General features: G+C 42.4%; 1 protein-coding gene across 4 annotated transcripts in view; it reads left to right on the top strand.

Annotated features, from left to right (window-relative positions):
• The first annotated feature begins 1,049 nt into the window (after positions 1-1,049).
• CHCHD3 (coiled-coil-helix-coiled-coil-helix domain containing 3) overlaps positions 1,050-22,825 on the top strand; it is a 158,657-nt gene continuing 136,881 nt past the window's right edge. For all 4 annotated transcript variants that reach the window (XM_084531104.1, XM_084531103.1, XM_084531102.1 and 1 more), the window contains exons 1-2: positions 1,050-1,224; positions 3,045-3,120. In XM_084531104.1, coding sequence (XP_084387230.1) covers positions 1,144-1,224; positions 3,045-3,120 — 157 coding nt within the window. In that variant the 5' untranslated portion in view covers positions 1,050-1,143. The remainder of the gene's footprint in view (positions 1,225-3,044; positions 3,121-22,825) is intronic.

The raw sequence follows: 22,825 nt of genomic DNA, 5'->3' as shown, positions 1-22,825 counted from the left end.
AAGCAGAGAAAGGATTTGGAAGGGGGAAAAAAAATGAAAACAATGAGTTTTCCAAATATTGTGGTTATTATTATTTGGATATTCTTGACCAGTGTCAAGAAGTCCCAGAAGAAGACAGGGGGTTTGTTGCACGTTATATCTTGGCTAATAACAAGATGAAGTAGGTAAAATAAGTGAAGGGGACAGATGGCAGGAGAGGAAAAACAGTGTATATTAATATATTCCAGCTATGTAATGGTATTTCTTGCCTCATACCTAGGGACTCAGAGATGTCTCTGACACCACTGGGATCCAGAATGCGTTTCTTTTTCTAATTTTATCCACTAGAGAACACCTCTTTTCAGACCTCTGCAACTCTGACAATCAAGTTGAGCCATCAGACTCCCCCAACCTACAGAGCAGATTTTATCTGAACAGTTACATCCTGATGCAGTTTATTTTGTGGGCTGAAAAGAGAATGTATTATGTGTTATTGAAATTATTCACCTCTTGGGAAGGAGACTACATGACCACAGGGGCAATGTGAAGGGTAATTTTATGGCGTTATAATGTGGAAAAGGGGCTGTGGTGTCAGCTCAGCCCCACATCCCCAGCACAGCCCTGAGGCACCAACCCCACAGGGGCCCGCTGAGACGCCATTAGAGCAGCCTGGCTTTGCGAGGACAGGAACACAACCACGCTCCTCCACAGCCCCGGGAGAGGCTGTGAGGGCTCCAGAAAGCACCGAGAGGGCCCCAGCGGCATTTCTCCACACACTCAGCCCGGCCCCATAGCTAAAGGACAGCTCCTCCAGCCCAGGGCTGCAGAGAACTACATTACCCAGCAGGCACTGCGCGGCAGCACCTCCCACCACCCGGCACCTCTTGGCGCTAAGCATCTTGGGAGTTGCAGTCCTCCCCCCTCGGGAAGTTTAAACCGAAAAAGTTTCCTCACTCTTTCCGGGTACCTCGCCCGCTCTTTCCCCGGTTTCCATGGCTACCCCCGCGCGGCCAATGGCGCGCGGGCTTCCAAGGGCGGAGGGCGGGGCGAGGCGAGCGGCGGGCCAACGAGGGGTGGCCTTGTTGCGGGGTGGGCTGGCAGCGGGCAAGGGCAGTCTCCTTGGGGCCGTCCCCTGGGCCGCGGCCTGGTGGCAGCGGGGCGAAGATGGGCGGCGGCGGCAGCACCCGGCGGGTCACCTTCGAGGCGGATGAGAACGAGAACATCACGGTGGTGAAGGGCGTGCGGGTGAGAGCGGGGCTCCCCGGGCACCGGGGTCCTCTGAGGGGACGCTGCGACCCGGCCTGGCTCGGCCCGGCCCGGCCCGGCCCTACTCTCGTCACTGCCCCTTGGCGGTCGCTCCCCTCTCCCCCCCCCCGCCCCGTTAATGAGGGGTTTTGTCGCTTAGGGCTCTCAGGGGAACGGCTCTGCTTCCCCTCCGGGTAGTGAGAGGTTTGTCCTGGTTGCCTGGGTGCTCTGACTCCTCTCTGGTTTCTTGCAGGCAGGGAGTATGAGGGTGGTGGGAGGGCTGGAGGAGCTACTTGGAGTCATTAGGGTTGGAAAAGGTCTCCAAGGTCATTTGGTTCAATCACCCCCTTCCACCAACGTCACCCACTAAGCCATGTCCCCAAGCACCTTTCCTTGAACACCCCCAGGGATGGTGACTCCACCATCTTCCTGGGCAACCTGTCCCAGTGCCTGACTGCTCTTTCTGAGCAGAAATGTCTCCTCGTTTCCAACTTGAACCTCCTCTGGCACAGCTTGAGACCATTCCCTCTAGTCATATCACCTGTGAACAGAGGCTGACCCCCAGCTCCCCACCCCTTCCTTTCAGGCAGTTGCAGAGAGCAATGAGGTCTCCCTTGAGCCTCCTCTTCTCCAGACCAAACACTCCTAGTTCCCTCAGCCGCACCTCATAGGACGTGCTTCTGTCTCCCGTGGTCTCTGAGTCTCACAGCTCCTCCTGTCTCCTTGTTCTCTTACACACAGCTTATTCAATGGTGTTTGGGCCTATGGCAACGGGTTGGATCTAGATGATCTTTGAGGTCCTTTCCATCCCGAGCCATTCTATGACAATGCACCTATAGAAACATTCCTGTTCTGTCCCTATTTAGGGCACACCGTTACCCGTAATGTACCAAAAAGCTCCTGACACCACACCACAAAACCTTGCGGCGCAGAAATTTTATCAGTGGCACAGCGCAGTTCCCAGCAGGAACGATAAGCAGCTGCCCTTTCTGTGAACAGAAACCTTACACTGGAGGAATTTTACACGTTCAGTGCACATTAGCCCACAAATGTTAGCAAAATTTTTCTAACGCAGATTTCTACCAGTGAGAGACATCATGCTGCAGGTTTAGTAAAGAATTCTCTAATGAATATTAATTGTCATGGGCAGTCAAAAGCGTATTTTTATAGGGTTGATGTTTGAAGAAACCAAAAGGGAGTTCGGAGTTGGAAAATAAGAACTTCCATGTTATTCTTTTAACTTCTATTATTTTTTTTTTTCCATGGGCTACAGTAGATCTGATACGGGCATGACTTGAATCCCCAGTTCAAGCCCCCATAATTAGTGCCAGAGCTTTAGGGCCTGCATGTGTCAGTGTTAGGACAAGCTTACTGGGTGACTTCTGTGCTGTGACCTGTATCGGGATGAAGCTCGTCTGCAGCTGCCCAGCGTGCTGTTCCTCTGGTACCCAAATAACAGAGAAGGGCAAAAAACCTGATCTGTTACAAGCAACGTGTCAAGAGGGGTTGTTTCCTTTCCCGTTCCCTTTATCCTCTGTTTGGTCATAGCAGTTTCTTGTGGTACGAGAGCCAAAATGACCTTGTTCAGTCTCATTCTCTGCACTCAGAGATAAATGCTCACTCCATGAAGAAGAGGAAGGATGGTTGAAATAGTTTATTACGCATCGCTGATAACATTTTAGCTGCTGGTATATCTTATTTTGGGGCTTTGTGCTCTTTTATTTTTAAGTTTTACTTCATTTTTGTGGGGGGAGAGGGGTAACGGAGATGAAAGAAAGGTGCATTCTGACTCAGCTTGGGCTGGGGGTTGTATTTTTCAGCTCTCTGACAGTGTCATTGATCGTATGAAGGAACCTTCTTCACCCAGTGGAAGACAGCACCGATCATCCAGTGCAGGTACGCCTGTATTTTCTGTGCTTTGTCGAGGAGAAGGAAGTTGAATGTGCCTTCCAGATCCTTGTGACAAACCCATTGCCATTTCACTGAGAGGATTTTTTTAACGTTGACTTTTGCTGGTCTCTTTTTTTCATTTTCTTCTGACAATAAAACGTGCAACACAACAGCTTATTGCACTCGATTTTTGAAGTTATTATCTCTAACTTATTATCTAAAGGCCTTTCTTTTCTAAAATTAGAAAAAAACAAATATGGAAGTAATGCATTGAGTCCTGAAGTGAAAATTCTCGCGTATTTAATCAACGCTGAATTCTAGCACAGCGAGCTTCGCTTGAAATACGGTTAACCCAAAGATAAAAGAATGATGGCTTATTTCCCCATTATGGAACAGCGGAAATGAGTTGTGTGCAGTTTACACAGCTCGCTGGCTCAAAATGATGTCTCTCTTACCACTTTGTGTTTTCGTTGCTGAGGTCTGTTCGAATGCATCGAGTGGGCTCTGTGCCAGGCAGGCGCTGGTCTAATTTAAAATAGTTCAGCAGAGTGAACATGACACAGCTACCGAAGGAGTGAAAACGAATGGCAGGGTTTGGAGCTCTTGATTTATGGCTGTTGACTGTGTGAAACCTGCAAGGTTCGAGGAAGGCTTCTTACCGGTGCTTCAGAAATATTCACGGTAACGATATTCCCAAAGATATTTGATATTCCAAACAAACAAAAAACCCACACCAAAATCCAGCCTCCTGATGAGAACCGTGGCTACAGTGGGCCTTGTAGCAGGACCTGAAAGAGCAGAACATTTTTTCATCTGAATCGTAGAAAGGTTGTTTCCTGCTGCATGGCTGAAGATGTTTATGGTGTAGGTGGCTGTGTCTGAGCTGGGTTCCTTCTGAGGTCCATGGGAAGAAAAATACATTGTGGGGGATGATTCTTGTGGCTTACGTGGGAAATGTACTTGAGGATGTGACAAATTGTGCTCCAGGAGTGCTGAGGCGAAGAGTTTAGTTGTCAGTGTCTAAGGGGGTCAGGTGAATCCACCCCAGAATGTTTCACACATATTCCAGCTCCCAAGTGCTGCTGCCGAGGTTTGGCTTTCCTCTTTATGAAAGGGAAGACTGTGACACAGCCAAGACAAGGAAAATACCCGTGCTAAAATGTAGTTAAACAGGCTTGTGAACTTAGTTTGCCCCAAAAAACTGTCTAGAATTTGGTGCTTGCTTAAGTAAGGTTTAGATAGAGTAGGGCTGGCACCAACTGCCAGATTTTCCATCTTTTCTTGTTTAAATAGCATCCATCTGACGATGTACGTGCGCTTTGGTGTGCTGAAGAAATTATTCTAGGTAAAAGAAATTATTCTATCTACCTTTTTCTAGGTAAAGGATTTATATGAAACAGTACTTGTGCATGCTAGCTGCTTTTACGGTGGTGCTTGTTGCTTTTTCATCCATAAACCTGGGTTCTGGAAATAACCTTGTGAACATCAGCTGGGGTTTTGGAGTTGTAGGCACCAGAGACGAAGGCTGTGATATCTCAAATTCTTTACTAATTCACAGTTTGCACATATGGGCCTAGTGAATTGCTCAACCCTTTGCAAGCTCAGGAAAGGTTATGCGTATTTTTGCTCTTAAGAACTAGTAATTTAGGTGAAGTGCTTGTGTTTATGTAGGATAATCGGGGTTATACACCCGTTGCTCAAATGATTTGTATTTAGGAAGATTAAATTATACTTAAGTATGTGCTACCACACCACACATTTCTCTCTCATTGGATGTTTTCTGATGAAGAGTTGCAAACTTGTGTATTCCTTTGATGCTGTAAGAGCAGCCAACCTGTTTGTTTTGTAGCCACATCTTAGCTTGTCAAGAGACTGAATTTGGCTGATAAGGTGGCATTGTAGGAGTGGCACTCACATCAAAGTTAGTGCTCTGATGACTTAACGTTCAGCTTCTCTGCTGATGGCTCTGGGGGCTGGATCCCAGACCTGGAGACTCATTCTGCTGTGGCGTGCTTGGTGTTTTTTTCATTAAGCCTCTTGCACTGAAAGCAAAAGACCTTTTTCCAGGCGGCTACTCCCCTCCTGTGTGTGAATCTGGGACTGGTGAATTGTTTTTGTAACAGAGTGGATTTCTCACTGCCTCTGAAGAGAGTTTTCTAAGGGTTGTGGTGTTTGGAGGCTGGTTCTGGCTTCTGGACCACCAGCTGGCCAACTTCAGAACTTGACAGTTTGTCAGCCTACATTTATATCTCTGTACATTCTAGACAAATAATGCTTATCTACATTTAAAAAAAAAAAAAAAAGTCTAGAGGGAGAAACATTAAAGCTATTAAAAACAATCCTTTCCTTAAGCCTTTGATAGCTTTTGTTTGAGGAATAATGGATTAGATTACACGTGGAAGTGTGTATCTTGTTGCATGCTGATATACGATGTATTTATTGACTTCAGTTTGGGGTGGGAAAATGAAATTATATACACTTAGAATGAAATCTGACATCTAAATACTGCATCTTAAAACATGCTGGCTTGCTTGGATCATTTTATGACTTTTGAGTAATATTAAACGCACTAAAATATTTAACAAGTGTAAAATCTTTAAAGCATGTCTCTAATTCATAAAGCAATATTGATGAAAAGTACTTTGGTCAGATGAGAGCTGCTTCTTTTTTGAGGGTATATTATACCTAAAGCTTCAGTTGTAGCAGACCAAGGGAATGGTTTAATTCATTTTAGTTTGGTGCATATCAGGAAGGCCAATAGTCTGTTGTGGAGGTGGGGGGAATAACAAATGCTTAAGTTATCAAGTTTCTGCATCTCAGCCAGCTGTTCTTTTTTCCTCTGCAGAAGCAGATTACACTGGGGATACAGAGGATTTTTTTAAAACTGTGTTATTTATTATTGTTACTGTAATATCCTCAAGAAACAAAATCAGTAGAGGACCTGTGTCACCCACACAGGTCCTGTATGAGACTTAATAGCAGCACCTCCATACTGGTGAGGGGCTTACTGAGAAGCTGGCAACAGGCTCCTGGGGTTCATTGTGTGAAGGTGAGACTGCAGACATGAAAGCAGGAGAGATTCAGGCTGGAAAAGAGGAAAAACTATGTCATGATGAGACCAATTAAGCATTGGTAGATGTAGTGCACTGCAAGTACCAGTGTCATGTGCTCTGTCCATCCCTGGATGTCTTCAAGGTGTAAGTGGATAAACCTCTGAGCAACCTGCTCTGATCTCTAGGCTGACCCTGCTTTGAGCAGAGCATTTGGCAAAATCACCTCCTGAGCCCTCTTCGAAGCCGAATGACTCTGCGGTCCTAAGGTTTGGAGGCAGGGTGTGAAAATAAGTTTTCTAATTGCAACCAAGCATTTTATTCTTTATAATGCAAGTGGGAGCTGTTGTGATCCCCTGGGCGATGTGCAGCCCAGGAGAATGCAGCTGAGGACTTTTTTTTTTTTTACTTGGGTCATTGCTTGTGATCTTTGTCCAGTTTTTAGGATTTCTTTTCCTTGTTATTTGAAGAATTAGAGCACGTATATATTCTCATTACTCCTACTGACAGTACTAGTACGTCTGGAGAGTCAGATGCTGCATGAATAAAACTAGAACTGGAGTACCTCGTGATAAATATTGTGGGAGTCTCTGCTTTATTTCTTGTGACTTTGAATTGTTTTGGATTTGCACTTTTTATGAGTATCTGGAAGTTTAGAGGGTTTTGTTGAATTTATGCTAGTTAAGCAAGAATCCTCTGCAATAAATCCTGCTAGTTCTGTGCCCTTTAATGTATTATTTTCATCCACTTTTTAGTTGCAACAACACTTTTTCTCTATATAAATTGAAAGATGAAGTAAAGTGACATTTCTGTGGCGCTATTTTGTAAAATTCCTCTTATTTTTGGAAAATGAAAAACAAAGAAAAAAACAACAACAAAGCTTTAGCAAGACATTTTGGTGCCTGGGCTGATTCCCTGCTTTTTGTCTTCCTGTGAGACACCTGTAGATCTCGGGATGTTCCTTTCAGCCAGTAACATGAGTTTGCAACCTTTCCTCCTGCAGCAGCAACCAGGAGAGCATGGTCTCCATTTAATGTTTATTTTGCCTTATTCTAAGGATCGATCTGGGTACTGTTTAGTAGAAGTTCTTAAACTTAACTTGCACTGAAAGCCTTTGTGAAATCAATCAAATAGGAATCAGAGCCAACAAACAGAGCTGGTCTGTGGGCAGCTGGTAGCCTGGAAGGCCCGGATTTGGATCTCCTAGAAACCGCTGTATTTGTAGATTTGGTTTGATTTCTGACTGATTTCTACAAAAGAAGTTATTTGAAGGGGCTTAGAGATGTTAGGGAGGGATAATTAAGACTTGTCTTTTGGTCTGAAAATCCTGGAAGCCTCTAAACCTGCCATCGTGGCAAGATTGTATTGCAAACAACATCCAGCAGTTTTATTAAGGGACATCCTGCTGCCCTTGATGAGGTAAATAGCTATATGGTGTAAAATATTGACATGCAAGGTAGCTTCATCAGAACATCTTTGCTTCTGATACCCAGGCTATAGTCTGCTCAGGGCATGTATTTTTTGACGCATGATCTAAATCTGAGCAAGCTGCCTTGGGTATTCTTACACGAGGCGCTGCAGCGCTCACTCCTGCTCTCGTGTGGCTTGCTGTATTGCCACTTAGTTGTCATGGAGTTTCTCGGAGATAACTTTATTTTCAGTGATGTATATTGATATTCTTTGGGTTAAAGGTTCACTATTGATGGAAGTATTTTATTATCAAAAGGTGAAACGTCTTGTAACTCACTCGACTGCTAAAGATGCCTAACTTTTAGTGCTGTCACTCTAACAGCAAATCTTTACTCGAGCCTGACATTCATGTCACTGGATTGCAGGAGTATAGGGAATCTGGAATTATGCATGGGAGATGAAGTAAGTTTTGCATAAATTAAAGTTCTCACTGTCTGTGTGACATGCAAGGTGTTCTGCGAATGCTTTCGGATGACTGGGTACGTCCTTGTAAAATTGAACTAAAATTAGAAGGAAAAACTACGAACTAATGCAACTGGCACTTCTGGTTTCCTTTTTGCCCATGGAAATTGGACAGGAGAGCTGTGGGAGGGCTTAGCTCACTCTGAGTCCTGAAAGTACAGTATGAACCTCATCAGAAAGGTGGCATGTAATTGAGGGAGGGTTGGGTAGGTGTGGTAGAGTGTTAGAAAATAGGGGAAAAGTCCTGATGTAGTTGTTTAAAAGGCTTGGATTGTTGAATGCAGAAAAGTTACACCTAGAGCCTTACAAATGCTGGTCTTGGTAACAAACAGAGTTTTTTAAGGTGGGAATGCAAAAGTCTGTATGTGCTCAGAGTACTCGTGTCCTGTACTCCCTGTGTTTGTCCAATTCAAACATGTTTTGATTCTTCACTGAAACATTTTGAGATTTCGTTGTGGCTGTGCCTTTGGGCTGCCTGCTGTAATTGTGCTGTGCATGCTGATAAAGCTGGGGAGCAGCAGACTTCTCAAGTGCCCAAAGGTAGAGCAAGAAGGAAGGGCAGGAGCTGTTGGATCTTCTCAAGCAAATTTCAGATATTTCAAGGTATGACCTTACAGTTAACCCCATCTAATGGTCTCATGTCTCATCCTATAAGGTGGTGTGCAGGGATTTAAGCCATCACGAAATGCCTGCAAGAAGAGTTTAGTGCTGGTTTAGCTCCCTGAATTGAACCTCGTGTGCTCTGAGAAGCATCTGCAGGAGAAGCAGGAGCACGTGCAGGACCAGTAGCCTCACTCTTCCTTCTTGGTGTGACAGCTGGCTTTTGGAACAGCTTTGCAAATCTTGTCAAACTTGGGTTTCTTTCCTAAATCAGCTGCTTAAGCAACTTCATCACTGGTGGTTTAAGCGCAAATGCCAGTGGGAGGAAACAAGCATGAGCACGCCTCTGGGAAATACATCGTCAGTTTAGGGAAAAGCAGGACATAGGTGATTTATAGCACAGGTTAGTATATGGAAATATTACGTAGAAATTCTTAGAATGTCATTATTGAGTTGCACAGACATTATAATTGCTTTATTCAGTACAATGGTCCTTATATCTTCAGGTATTCAGTTTGATGGTGTTATCTCAGAAGTACACTTAGTCCATTGCGTAATCGTCCAAAAAATGGTTTGGATTATTTTCTTTTCAATAAAATAGGTTGCGTTGCTTTTCACTGAGACAATCCTCAAATTTTCATGGACTAGATTTGTTTTTTTTTTTCCTGAATACTGAAATAACATGCAGTTCAAGGGAGGATTCACGTTTTAAAATCAAAAAATAACCTTTACTGGTAAATTAATAACAACAATTTAAAAACAACCAAACAAAACCTGACTAAGCCCCTAAAAAGCCTTGTTCCTCTCTCAGTATTGAAGTGGACTGCATGAAACGTGTGCACTGAAATGTGCCCCAAGAAATGGCATTTGTGTTTGCGTTAGCCCAGAGTTTGTCATGGTGCAAATTAGGATTAAGTTTGTGCTTGCAGTTGGAAGGATGGGCCGAAGGGAGAAGGTTTCTCTTTGCATCTCTCTTTCTCTCCCTGTTCCTTTGTTTCTTTCACGGTAATGCAACAATCATGTTTAAGTTTGTATGGAAAAAGTGGTCCATGTGTGGGAGGCATTTATGGCTGGAATTGAAGTAATTGATTCCCATCCCCCCTTTCTCCGTCTGCTCCTGCTATTGCTCTATTTGTTGTTGCTCAGAGTTGTAAAGGGAGCTAAAGAAACAAGTTCTGCAGCTTTCAGGGGTTCTGCAAATGGAAGAATTGAATTTTTGAGAGCTTGTGGAATTGAGTTTTTTTTTCTTCTTGTCTCCTACACGCAGGTCGGAGTGAGAAAGCAAATACATCGCGTGGATATTGTCAGGTTCCAGGTGGACAGCTGATTGATGTAATTAGGGGATCTCATTTTAAAACCGATAGAGAACTTCTGATATTCCACGTGAAATTTAAGGAAAGAGCAGTCTGTCAAATCCTGTCCTACTTGGAAGCATAATTAACTAGGTCTTAGGCTGAGTTAGATCCATTTGATGATAGCCAGCTTCTTTTATAGTTTTTCCTCTTAGAAGTGGTTTTGTGTTTGTGCATCTCTTAGTGGATAGGCAGAATTCGCTTTCAATGGCACTCATTGAGAAGTGTCATTTTTGTTTCCATATATTCTTTGAAACAGGTAATTCTTATGTACCGCATACTGTGGGCTTTTTTTGGTCTCAAGTGGGTTTGTCAAAATTAAATTTCATGCTATTCCACTTTAGGCTGCGTGTGCTCTATTAGGGTTTACTGAGTGCAGATGTTTGCTCTAAAAATCTTTGAGTAGTTGCGCGGTGCACACATAAAGCAATTTTTGTTGTAGCTGGTATAACAAGCATAGCCAAAGAATTTGCTTAGGACCAGCTTCGAAGTTAGAACTGGCTGCTTTTTGATGTGGAAGCCTGAGATTTGTGCATGCTAAAACGCAATCTTCTAGTAGGTAGGGGAAAATCAGGCTTAAAGACAACTATTAATTGTGGCGTGGGATTCTGGAATTAATTTCTAGTACTGCAACAAGGTGAATTAAGAAAGCCAGTGAAATTGTTCCTAAAAACATAGGGGAAAAAAAATAACCTGGGAAAAAGATTGTAGGCATTTCATGGAGCTCTTTGCCAAATGCAAGTAGTAATGAATTTGAAGGACTAAATGCTTTTGCCTTCATGCATGGAGTTGTTGCCATTGCCTTTTACTAGCACTGAATGGTTTTGTAGTTAAATCCTGGCAAAGTTTTAGACCTCTGAGCTTAGACGGTTGGAGCTCAGCCTTAGGCTAAGCTTCTGGAAAATGCAGCCAGAATCCATCATATGGTTACGAGGCAGGTTTGGGAAGAGACAGAAATCGCAGTTCATGTACGCTGAAGTTCTTGGTTCCTACTGAGAGTTAAACGTGCTGGAGATTGCCGGCAGTGGATGTGCTCTGAACAATTGAATCTTTCCTGTGAAATTTCAGTCTTTGACTTCTCTAGTCCGTGCTGTGTCTAGGCACCGGAACAAAACCCAGCTCTTTCTCCTTTGTCCTTCGGAGACCTTCCTGGGATTATAGGTCGAAAAGTCCAGATAGCTGACTGAGATAAAGGGGTATGTAATTTAAAGGACGGTTAGAATGAAAGTCATTTGAAGCAGCTTGAATAGTTCTGCTGTCTTAAAGAATACAATCAAAAATATCGATGGTTTTAATGAAGGAAAGCTGATAAGTAAATGGGAATTGTTTGCCTGGACCAGTGTTTGGATTGATAGCACTGCGCAAGGAAATTGTCATCCTGCCATAGAACATCCTCTCCAGTTTGAGAGTAAAATGTGTTCTTATCCAAGTTCTCTCTCTGCTGACTACAAAAATCACTAAAATGTCACTAAAATGAAGTGAGTGGGGACTGCTATGAGGGAAGAACATCTCCAAATAGTTCTAAACCAAGCCTCCAATGAACTGGTAAGAGACCATTTCCAATCACACACAGTGGGAGGGGGTTCTAAGTACACTTTTTTTTTTTTCTTCTTAGCATTATTTAAAAACACCACTTGTTAGGTGTAGCGTTCCTCAGAGGTCTTGTTATCCTGCTGAGGCAATAAAACTCTGTGGGTTTAATAAATAATGCTACTTTGCTTTCCATCATGCTTTATGTACAGGTTAGGGAATCTTCGGTGTGGTATTAAAGAATGCTTTGGAGGCATGGTTTATCACATTAAGATGAAAAGAAAAGCCTTGTTTTATTCCTTCATCTTCAGGCTGCAACCAAGTGTTACTAAACCTCTTCATCACTTGTCAGATCAGACAGGTTAAGTATATTGTAAAGTGCTGCTTCCTGAAAGGTTTCTACCGCTTGTTTTTTTAGTTAAACAGGAGGTAACCACTCAGTCTCTTTTCTTTATGTTCCCTCCTACCTCGGGGAACCATTATGCAGCTTCAGCTCCTGCTACAATTTTATTTTTTCCCGAGATTTTTGCACGTTTGCATGTGTACCAAATTCCTCCATTTTAAATGATCTCATGTGCAGATCTACTAGTGAAGTTTTGAGGAACACCAGCCTGGAAATCGCAGTTTTCAGGTGTTACTACCTGTTGGTTGAAGTCTAAATTTAAAAGCCAGAGACGGGACATTCTTCTCTTCACCCTCGAGGTTTGTTGTGTATCTGTTGCAACAGATCTGCATCTGTGTATTTGTTGTAACACCTGACAGTGCTTCTTGAAGCCAATTTTATTGGCTTCTCAATTTTAACTTCATAACATTTGATTTCCCCTACTGTTAATCATCTGAAAAATAAGCATCTAGCCTAAGCTAGTCATTTAGACTAGGGGTGAGATTCTGTGGTTCATCCAAGATGATTTTTTTTTTTCCTTTTTTTTTTTTCTTTTCTCTGGTGAGAAGGGAACAGCTTAAATGAAAGGAAAGGACTCATTTATCCCTGTTGTTACCAAGTGGCATTGCTCAACAGACAGAGATGGGGCTGGATATTCTGAAATTTAAGCAGAAAAAGTAATAGCTGCAGCAATCAGAATTATAGAGGCAGTGATTATTGTGTAAGAGTGGCTTTAATACTAACCAGAAACCTAAGAAAAATGATTTTTGAAGAAGCAGCACTGGATGTTGCCATCATGTCTCGTGGTCAGTTAAGTTTTGACTGAGGACCAACCTGGTTTTATGCCAGGCTGTTGAAGAGGGGACTGAACACCAGCTCCTTTTAATCTGCACTGGCATTTGCAGAGGAGGAGAGAGAGCGATTTACTCAAGGAAAAAGTGAGCCTCATGTTCCTGGATTAACAGGAAGCATCTGCTGACCAGCTACTCTTTGTCCTTAGGTTTTTCATTTCTGACCTTTTGCCTGGCAGAACAGCCTTTTATTTATTTTTCCTCCCCTCTAACTTTTATTAAATTCCTGCCCTGTCTTTCCGGGATCTGAAAAGCTCCTAGCCGGTGAGTTTGCTCTTTCATACTGGGCTAACCAGTGCTTGGTGACCAACAAAGGCAGCTCGATCTAGAATGGGACCCCATCTGCTTTTTTTTTTTTTTTTGGCACTGCTGCTGTTTGCTGTGCCCTTCTGTAGGGTCTTGGTTTTCCTTCCAGCTAACAACTTCCTCCATTAAAAAGCTATCAGCGGTGGAGGCGGTACATCAATTTAGAGACCAGTCATTTAGAAAAGTTTGTCTTGTTGCTGTATCTCATTAACACTGACATTTCTCATAATGAGTAGATTATGACTGCAAGAATTTTAAACATTTCAGCATTTTTTCCTTTTGTGATTGGTTCTGAGTAATGAAAATAGTTATAAATGTCATGGCTTTGTCTTTAAATTTCATTTCTTATTACGAGCAGTGATGTGGTGCAAAATAGTGGGTTGAGGATACCTCAGCTCCCACATTTCAGAATTAATAATGCCATAGCTGTCTGATGGTTAAATATAAAGCCAGTTTGGCTTAAGCTGGAGGAAGACACACTACAGTGCTTTGTAGGGAACTAAACAGAAACAAATCCTTGCTCCTGTGCACAACCTGAGCGCCCTCCTTGCTTCTGTAGTGCATAGACTTGACATGATAGCTATTACTAATCTGACTTCTCATGCCCTCTCATTGATGTTACATGAAATAAGTGTTCTGTCACTTTTTGTTATTAAAGCTTGTGTTTCAGACTATTTTTCAGACTAAACATGCTGCTGTGTGGGATGTAGGAAACAGGAAACATTACCCTTGAGACCTAAGAAGGTACTTAGACGCTTGGTACTTCTACGCTTCCTTTTGTGAGTCAGTGATTCTGATCTGTAGGACCTGGTTACAAACACTGATTAAAGGTCCTTGTGCTTCAGATTTGGATTTAGATTCTTTCTAAATCCTAGTGATCATCGTCAGATTCTAGTTTCATCTTAGACAGAGTGCTGTTTCTGAGCTGAATAAACAAATTCTGGAATTACTGTTTTCTTTACGCTGATACAAAACATCCTTGTATCAGCCTGTTGCAACTTGAATGAATCAACTGGAGATTAAGTTTGAGAGTGCCACAACAGCTGTTAAAGATCCACTTATTTATCACTGCAGGCTTCTCTTTGTACCTAATTTTAAGTGAAGTGATTGCTTTCAGACTTTGTGCACAGTTTCGGCGCCCATGTCATTGATAAATAAAATCATGACTCGATGTGGAGATGGTTCCACTTTTTTTTTTCCTGAGTAGTCAGCTTCTGGAAAATTTTCCTGCTCTTTAAAGTTTAGTGATAAATGCTAGATTGCTTTAATTGCACAGAGCAGAAGTTTGGCATCTTGATTTATTTTTGCACGCAGCTCCGACCACTGAGAAATTAGGTTAACTGGATCAGCAGATGTATTGATGAATGTTATCTCTGGGCGAAATGCTTTTCCTTTTTTTTTTTTTCCCCTCTCCTTTCATTAACCTTTACAGGTGAAGACCTACTTTTTCTGCAGCGTGATGGCCATAAGGCCTCTTATATAACTTGTTTTTATCCTCCCTCTTTCTCACAATAACTTTCAAGGTTGTGAACCAGTTTTATCCAAACTTGACAGAGAGGTAAACTTCTTGAGGGTGATTAACTTCTGTGCGTGTTTTCTGAGCATTTACAAATGGGTGACAAGTGGTACTGTCAGAGTGTTTCCTGATAAGATGTCCTGATCAGCATTACATATCATAGATTGTCTTCCCACTGCTGAACAGATTTGCAAAATAAAGATAACTACTGCGGTTTCCCATAAGCAGCACCTTGTGACTTCCTTTATTTGACCATCAAGCCTTTTGTTGTGCTCCTAGAAATTTCCTCAAGAAGACACGTTCAGGACAGATGCTTCTTAATGAGTGATGTTGATCTGTGGTACAGCTGCTGCAATGAAGATCTCTCTTATCAGCAAACAGCCCTACCTCACAAATAGCCTTTTTCTTTCACTAGTTTAATTATAGATTTCCCTCTGAATCCCTTATCCCTTTTCTTCCACCTTATCAGTGCTTTGAAATTTCTTTTTCCTTTATTCATTTTTTTCTTCTTTTTTTTTTTTTTTTTTTCTTTTTTTGGAGGTCTTTAAAAACGTGTAGATGTAGAGCTTGGTAACATGGTGGACTTGGCAGTGCTAGGTTAAAGGCTACCAGATGATCTTAGAGGTCTTTTCCAACCCGATTCTATGATTCTGTGATCTTTCATCCTGCATCTCGCTGGCCTTCTTCTCTTGCCCCTTCCCTTCCAAAGGAGTAGTCTCCTTGGCTGGGGAGGGAAGGGGAACTCTGCTGGGTTCATGGATGTGGAACCCTGTCTGGAAAAAATCAGAGCATCACTGGCGAGAAGGGAAAGATGTTTTGGTGTTAGGGGTGAGCTTGGAGATGAGGCTTAGAGATGATGTGAAATGGAGACTTGCTGATTCATAATGAAAGGGAAATCCTGGGGAGTTGCAAGGCTGCAGAAAAGCCCGGGCATCAGTCAGCTGGAGGGGTTAAGAGAGTATGGGTAAAGATGAAGGGGTGAGATCCTCCTTTTTGGATGGCCACAGAGTCTGGTGCTGCTTTTGGTGTGCTCTCTGATGCTCTGCTGTCACACGCATTTGAGATTCAGAAGCTGATGGAACAAACTGGGTGCAGGAAGATGCCAGTCTTCAAAACCAGCCATGGGGTGGGACAAACAAAAAGTTGCTTGTTCTGCTCTGTACCAAAATTCAACTTGTTAAATATGATGACTAGTGGTAGCTTTAGGTAACAGTAGCTGCAAGTTAGTGATGGGTCATGGTATCAGTACAGGGGGGTCACTTGGAACCAGTTTTATGGCACTGCGTACTGTGTGACCCCTCAGGAGTCTGGGGGAATCTGTGAATTATGACCTAATACAGGACAGGAGGCCAAGCTCTCCTATAACGCTGCATCTGGTGAGTGAATACAGGCGTGCTGATGGGCAGTCAGCGTGTGTGGAGCTTTAGGTGAGCCACAGAATTCATCTTCATGGTTCAAATGGTATGGTGACATTAAAGAAGGTAGGGTTATTGTATATGTAAGAGGAATAGAACCTAAATCCATAAGAAGCCATGGCATCATTAATTTAGTTACTCGTGGAACGGAAAATGCTGTTGGTTTTAAATTTTGCAAACCAGAGAGAATTTCCTTTGGCATTTGGAGCTGTGAATGTGCAGCCAGATTTAGAAATCGTGTAAGCAATAGTGAAGGGGTTGGAGGTCAGAAGGCTGATGAAGCATCAGCATCATGGAGTTTTATCCTCCAGCAAATATTGGTTGGTGGTTATCTTTCGTTTGTTTGCCTTGTCCTCTTTCTCCTCATCAATTGTTCAGATTGGTTTGGTTTGGAATCTCTTTGTGGCTGTTACAGGAAGACAGACTATGACAGGGTGTGTTAAGGTCATTGAAAGTTACGAGTATGAACGGGACACAAAAATACAGGGAACGTGTCAAGTTTAGGTTGGAAAGCTAAATGAATATAAATTTATATCTTGCAGACATTTATTTGGAGAAGAAAAATTTGGTTTCTTATTGATATAAATAGTCACTTGCTTTGTATACGGGATGCACAACAACAGAAAATAACATCAAGCTTTCTTTATCCTGTTATGTATCCATGCTAACTCATCTTGTTCACTCACTAAAAGTCATCACTTAACCTTGTTTCGGCAGCAGTGCCCATTCCCAGCTCTTTGACCCACACAGATATAAAAACAGGGGCTCCCCTGCCCCCCAAACAGCCGGCACGTGGACATTTGACAATAAAATCCCATACCTGGAGCTAATGGGAACTGATGGCGAGGAATGTGAAATATTCTCGACAGCGGGCTTTTTGTCTGAGTGATGAGTGGCTTTGTGAAGCTTGTTGAAAGCAAGAGCAATCCAGAGCTGGAATTGGGGAAAATGGACTCTGCAGTGCCACGGATAGCGTGCAATCACAGCTGGAGAGCCTTCTTAAAGGAGCTGGCAGCACATGGACTGAGCATCACAATTTGCTGTTTGTGTAGCCTTGTCGATACAGAGAGTCCTACTTGGGAGAGCTGCCCTGTGCAATATTCTAACTAATCCTTTGCAATTAGTTTGCTAAAGGTAAAACTAAAGAATTGTTTTAGTTTAGAAACCTTTTAACGTTTACACATAGGAACACTTGATAGTGCGCTGTCCCAGGTAGAGGTAGAAGGCATGACGTGAAATAATTTTTTGATAGCAGGTGTTTTATTTCCCCAGCCTGCCCAAGTGAGAATTCAGCTGAGGCCAACTCTCACAGCTTCTCTATCATGGACTTGATTGCATCTTATTACTTTTATGAAGCGAGATTTTTTTATATATAAGTTCCTTTGACGTTATCCGGATTCTGTACCTCTTAAACAATCATCTTCTTGTTTATTCTTTGTATGATAACAGAACTTGTGGGTTCTGTTGTGCAAGTTTTTTTAATATTAGAGTTATATTCAGACAGCATTGAATTTTACTGAAGAGGATCAGAATATCTTCAAGACAGGGAATTTCTTATGTCAAGAGGACATTTTTTTTTTGCAAATTATTCAAGGTTTGTATAGGAAAACTGTAAGCACAAACATCTGCTGACAGATTTTTTTGGGGTTCACTCTACAGCATTGAAATACTTGTAGGACATACATATGTATACATACATATAGTACATACACATATATATTCCTATATATATATATATTTGAATAATCATAAAGTCTGATGGAAGAACTGCAGCACCGCAGTTTTAACCATGCAATGAGCACACCTGTCCATTCTGCCACCACGATCATTGCCACTCAGTCTGAGCTGAGTTTGGGGAGAATTCAAGGAGTTTTCTGTGTGATGTGAAAACCCCAGGTGGAGAACCAGACACACATCTCGTGGTGGTAGAGCAGCAACGAGCAGAAGGGTGCTGTGTGTGCAGGCTGTGTGCTGCCACGCGATAGCCCGCTTTCCTGTGCTCAATTTCTCCTTTGTGTGTCGGTTCAAAGATCTAATTTTTGCCTCGGGATTTTGTGATTTTAAATTTCTGGCTTTCTGTGGTTTGGATACATCCATTTTTTATTTGATTTTTCATTTGGTTTATTAGAAAGCAACCCTGAACCTGTTAGAAGTAATGGAAGTTCTCTTTTTTTTTCCCCATTACAGAATGAATCTCAGGAACGAGTTATTGTTAAATAAAGCTGTGAAGCACAGGCAGGTAGAGCCCAATTCAAAGAAATGTGAGGCAAAACCTGGTAATCCCCCTCCCTCCTGTTTTTCCAGACCCCCTTTATAAGTTCATATTAATTCAGTGTTGAAATTCACAGCTAAAGCTACAGCAGTAGTGGGATACTGAGGAGAAGATGTTCCAAATATAATATAACTATCTTTGCTTTCTTATTTCTAGCTTGTGTATCAGCTTATTGCTAATTTAAATTAGTATAAATTGATTGATACCCACATTTACATTGTAAAATAGATATGGTAATATATGCAAGAGTGCCTTTGGAAAGTAAAATAGTAAATAATTTCAAATTATGCACACTTAATTGCATTGTTTTTGTATTTAATTATCTGACGAGCTTGCTTAAGTATCGCTGCACATTACCAATATTTATCAGTTAACACCAAATCCTGTCCTTGGAGGTGTGCTGTGTGTTCATACTGAATCCATGACTGCTGGAAGCGGCTCTAATTCTGACTGAAGTGGAGTCACTGCTCTCTGTGCTCGTAGTTAAAGCTGTGTGAGGCTGAGAATTTATGCTTAAGGATGCGATTGGGGAAAAAAAAATCATAAATAAAAGAAAAATCGGGTTAAGTGGTGACCGTGCACTGCTCTGTGGCTGATACTATGCATTTCCTAAAGGTTTTATTAAGGTTGCCCACCAAAGTGACAGCTCCAGCACCCTTCCCACCTCGGTTTTTATTCCGGGCAGTTCACCTGGGCACACCCCAGTGGCTTCCTGAGGGCCTCACAGGGGTTCCTTTGTTGGGGAGGGAACAGACACTCTGTTCTTTAAGGCAAATAATTCATTTCTGCAGGTTTTCTAGCCCTGGTGGAATGAAGGGGTAGTTGTGTGTCGTCTTCCCCCTGTGTAAGGCTAATTTGTACAATTATGGGGTTAAAGACTGGGTACAGCAGTGTTGGAAAACCATTAATTCTTTAAGAAAGCATCGTATGATGGGAATACTAATGTGCTAACTGTTCACAGCGCTTCTTTATTTCCTCTTGTGTGCTGCCACCGGCAAATCCAGGCTCTTGCAAAAATAATAATAATTAAACATGCTTCTTTTTCTTCAAACACTGCCATTGTTGTACCACCAAATGTAAGCACAGTAAATAGATTTGCTGCTGCTTCTTTAATCAGCCTGAAAATCCTACAGGCTGGTTTTAAAACTAGCAGTCTTTCTGTTTTCTTTAGTGTACAATGAATATTTGTATGGCTTTCTTAACAACTTGCATTTTTAGGAGTCGGAGATAAGAGTTCCTTGACAGCATCACTGATGCCCAGACGAAGTGGGAGTGGATAATTCTGCCAGAATTTCACACTTATATGAGATGAACAGCTCTGATGGGCTGATGCTTCTGGGCACGTGGAGGTGGAGCTGCCTTGCCCTGGTTCACCAGGGCTCTGCAACCTCGGTCAAAGCCCCTGAGACGTTGAGAGCGCTGGTAAAAGAAGCAATATCTTCTTATTGTTTAATTGCACAAGAAATCTATCATACACTCTTCTTTTTTTTTTTGTCTGGTCCAGCAGAAATTCTTGTATGCTCCTCGAGTGCCTGCTTATGGCTCTTCTTTCGAAGCGGAGTCACAGATCAAATATTTTGTCTCTGCTGTTCAACTTAAATCCCTGCTGTTGATATTGAAGGTTTTCGTATGGAATGTAGACGTGGCACAAACTGGAGTGTTTATTAAGTAGAAAGTTTTTCAAATTACAATAATTTGATCACGTGTGCATAATGTAATGCTTGCACGTTATGAATTTGATGGGAGTGTGAGTGGAAAAATGTTTTTTTAATTGTGAAAGACTCATAACATATTTATAACCCCACATCTTGGTGCTTTGAGCCTACCAGGTTGCTACTCCCTGCTTCCTGATTCAATACTTCTCGCTGTTAGCGTGCAGTTAGGGATTTTCCCTGTGACATCTTCATTACCTTTAATGTCAGCAGAGCTGCGGTTGCCCTGCCAGCTCCCGAGGCAGACGATGGGGCTGGAGGGAGCCCCAAGGTGCGTGGCCCCAAGGGTTGGTGTTCCTACCGAGGGAATTGCCTCATTGGGTCAGATTGATGGCTTGCAGGGCCTGATGCTCTCTTGTCAATACCAAATGCTAGAGGTAAATGCAGGAAACTCTGTAGTAATTGGGGAATAGTTTTTCTAGGGAAAAAAGTCTCCCTGTCTGTGGCAGTGGTTGGTACATGCATGTCCTCCCACTCCACTTTGTGTATTTTGTAGCCTGTGGTGCTCTTTAGTCTTTTTTCTCCCCTTGATTTTACTTGCTTTTGGCTTCAAGAATCATCGAACGATTGAAGAAAGTGGTGCCCGTGGTGCATTTCAAATAATCCAAATAAAATCTTCTAAACGCTGCCCTGTCAGCTGTGCTGTATGGATGTATTTTTTGTAAAAGCAAATTTCTTTCTCTGTTAGGAGGCCACTCAAATGACCTGGAGGACATCTGTACGATCCTGTTCTGGGCTTTGAGAACGTCTGAAGGACGTCCCATTCACTGGCTAACCTTTTGTTTTTAGCAGAGCTGAATGAAACAGAACAGCAGATCTGGTTGTTTTCCTCTTTATGTAAATTCATGCTCTGAATATTGTTTAGCTAAGTATTGTCTAAAACAGGCTTGATTGTATCAAACCTAAGTGTCTCTTCGTTAATAACTTAATGCACCTGCCCTTTCAGGGATTGGTTAAGGTGCCTCTTAGTAAATGCTGTTTCCATTAATGATATTTTGCAATCCCAGGACTAATGGGTGAGAGTGAGAACAAGTTACGGATTTACATCTTCTGACGAGTGTGGACAGCAAGGGCAAAGGAAATTGGAGAGAATATGACCAAAGTAGCTGAACTGCATATATCCTTACATGCCAACCTGCAGTAGACTTAGGAGATATAGTTGCTATTTTCTTCTCAAGAATTGTGATTGTCGCAGAGGTCTTGGCTTTGCATCCATCCTGCTGGTGTTTGGCTTCTGCGTGTTCCACGATGGAGCATGGGATGTATCTCTGAAGCCTCCACAGATGTTGGTGACTGCTGAAGCTCTCCCATACCCCTAACTCCACAGTCCTCATTGCTTCCTCCCGTGTTTATTCAAAGCCTTTTGGACCCTGGAAAACACATCAGCTGTATGCTTTCTTTTTCATCTGATTCTGAAGAATCAATACTGAGGGTTAAGTAAATGGCTTTGCACGCTCTTTTAATTGTTTGGGTTTGTTTTTAAGCAATTGCATTAGTATTTATGGTGTGGATTACAGAAAACAGTTTCTATATATGAGTGGTTTCCCAAATGATTTAGATAGGTTTTGTGGACTTAAAAATAAATAAATAAATAGAAATCTGAGTGTCTTCCTTGCCTGGAAAGGCATTGAAATACAGCAATGCAGAGGATGCTGTCACACTTGTGTAGCTGCTGGTCTGATCTGTGCTCTTTTCAAACTAAACCCCTGTTCCAGCACAAGGTGCCCTCACACCCTTTCCCTCATGTTTTCTCCATACCCATCTGAAGGCACAAAGTCAACTGGAATGATCTGATAGAACACGTGAGAAACTGTGCCACAGCTTTTATTTTGGGAGTTGCCTCTACTTTCCTTTGGGCTTGCCTGGAGATTTTGGCCATTAGATAGGTATTGGATGTAATTTGTGGCTTCTTCAGATTTCTTAAAGCTTTGTTTAAATTGTTAGAAGCTGAATGTATTGAGAAGAGGGGTGTTAACCAAATATGTATCTGAGTATGTCCCTGGAGTAAATGGAAATGGTTTATATAAAAACTGGTTAGCTTATCTGTACTTGTGTTAAAGTTACACATTCTACAAGAAGGGGAGAAAATGCCTTGTACATTTGTGCTGTAACATGAGACCTAAATTTCCATATCTTGTATCTTTCAAACCTTTCCAGAAGAGTAGGTGGACATGGAGGAAAGGTCACGTTCCTTCCTCCTGCTGGCCATCCAAATGGCAAAGTGTCCTTGTCCTCTGACACTCAGGGCTTGGTCTGTCAAGCTCCAGCCAAGAGCTTTGTGTATTTCTTTTCAAACAGGTATTCTGTGTCTGTGGTGGCGTTAAAGGAACAGTTTGGCCAGTCTTTTAAGCGGCATGTGAGCTGCTGCTAGATCCGGAGCTAGATGTGAGCAGGGTAATGAGCCCTTTGGCAATGCAGCTGGTGGCCCTCGATTTCCATTCTCCTGCGGAGAATGCTGCTTATCAGACACCTATCAGCCTTCAGATGCTAAGAGGACAGAGTTATTTCTGGCTACAGAGCTGTGGCTTTTGGAGTGTAGTTCCCATTACTGACCATCTATCTAAATTGTCTTGTGATGTGAGCTGTGCATTAGCACATTCAGGCTTGGGGAAAGGTACAGCTGCATTTTATGCTCTTCCAGGAGCCAAAGCAAGCACTGGGGTGCAAGTGTGGCCTTCTTCGGTGCAGTTGTCTGAATATCTTTCAAGTTTCTCAGCTCAGGGATGCACTTAAAATGAGCTTGACACTGATTTACAGGATCCCGAAGAACTTCTAAAATCCTTAGAGGGGTTG

Source organism: Aythya ferina (genome assembly GCF_964211825.1).
Source record: "Aythya ferina genome assembly, chromosome: 1".
Taxonomy (NCBI): Eukaryota; Metazoa; Chordata; class Aves; order Anseriformes; family Anatidae; genus Aythya; species Aythya ferina.
This window is presented reverse-complemented; position numbering and strand designations above follow the sequence as displayed.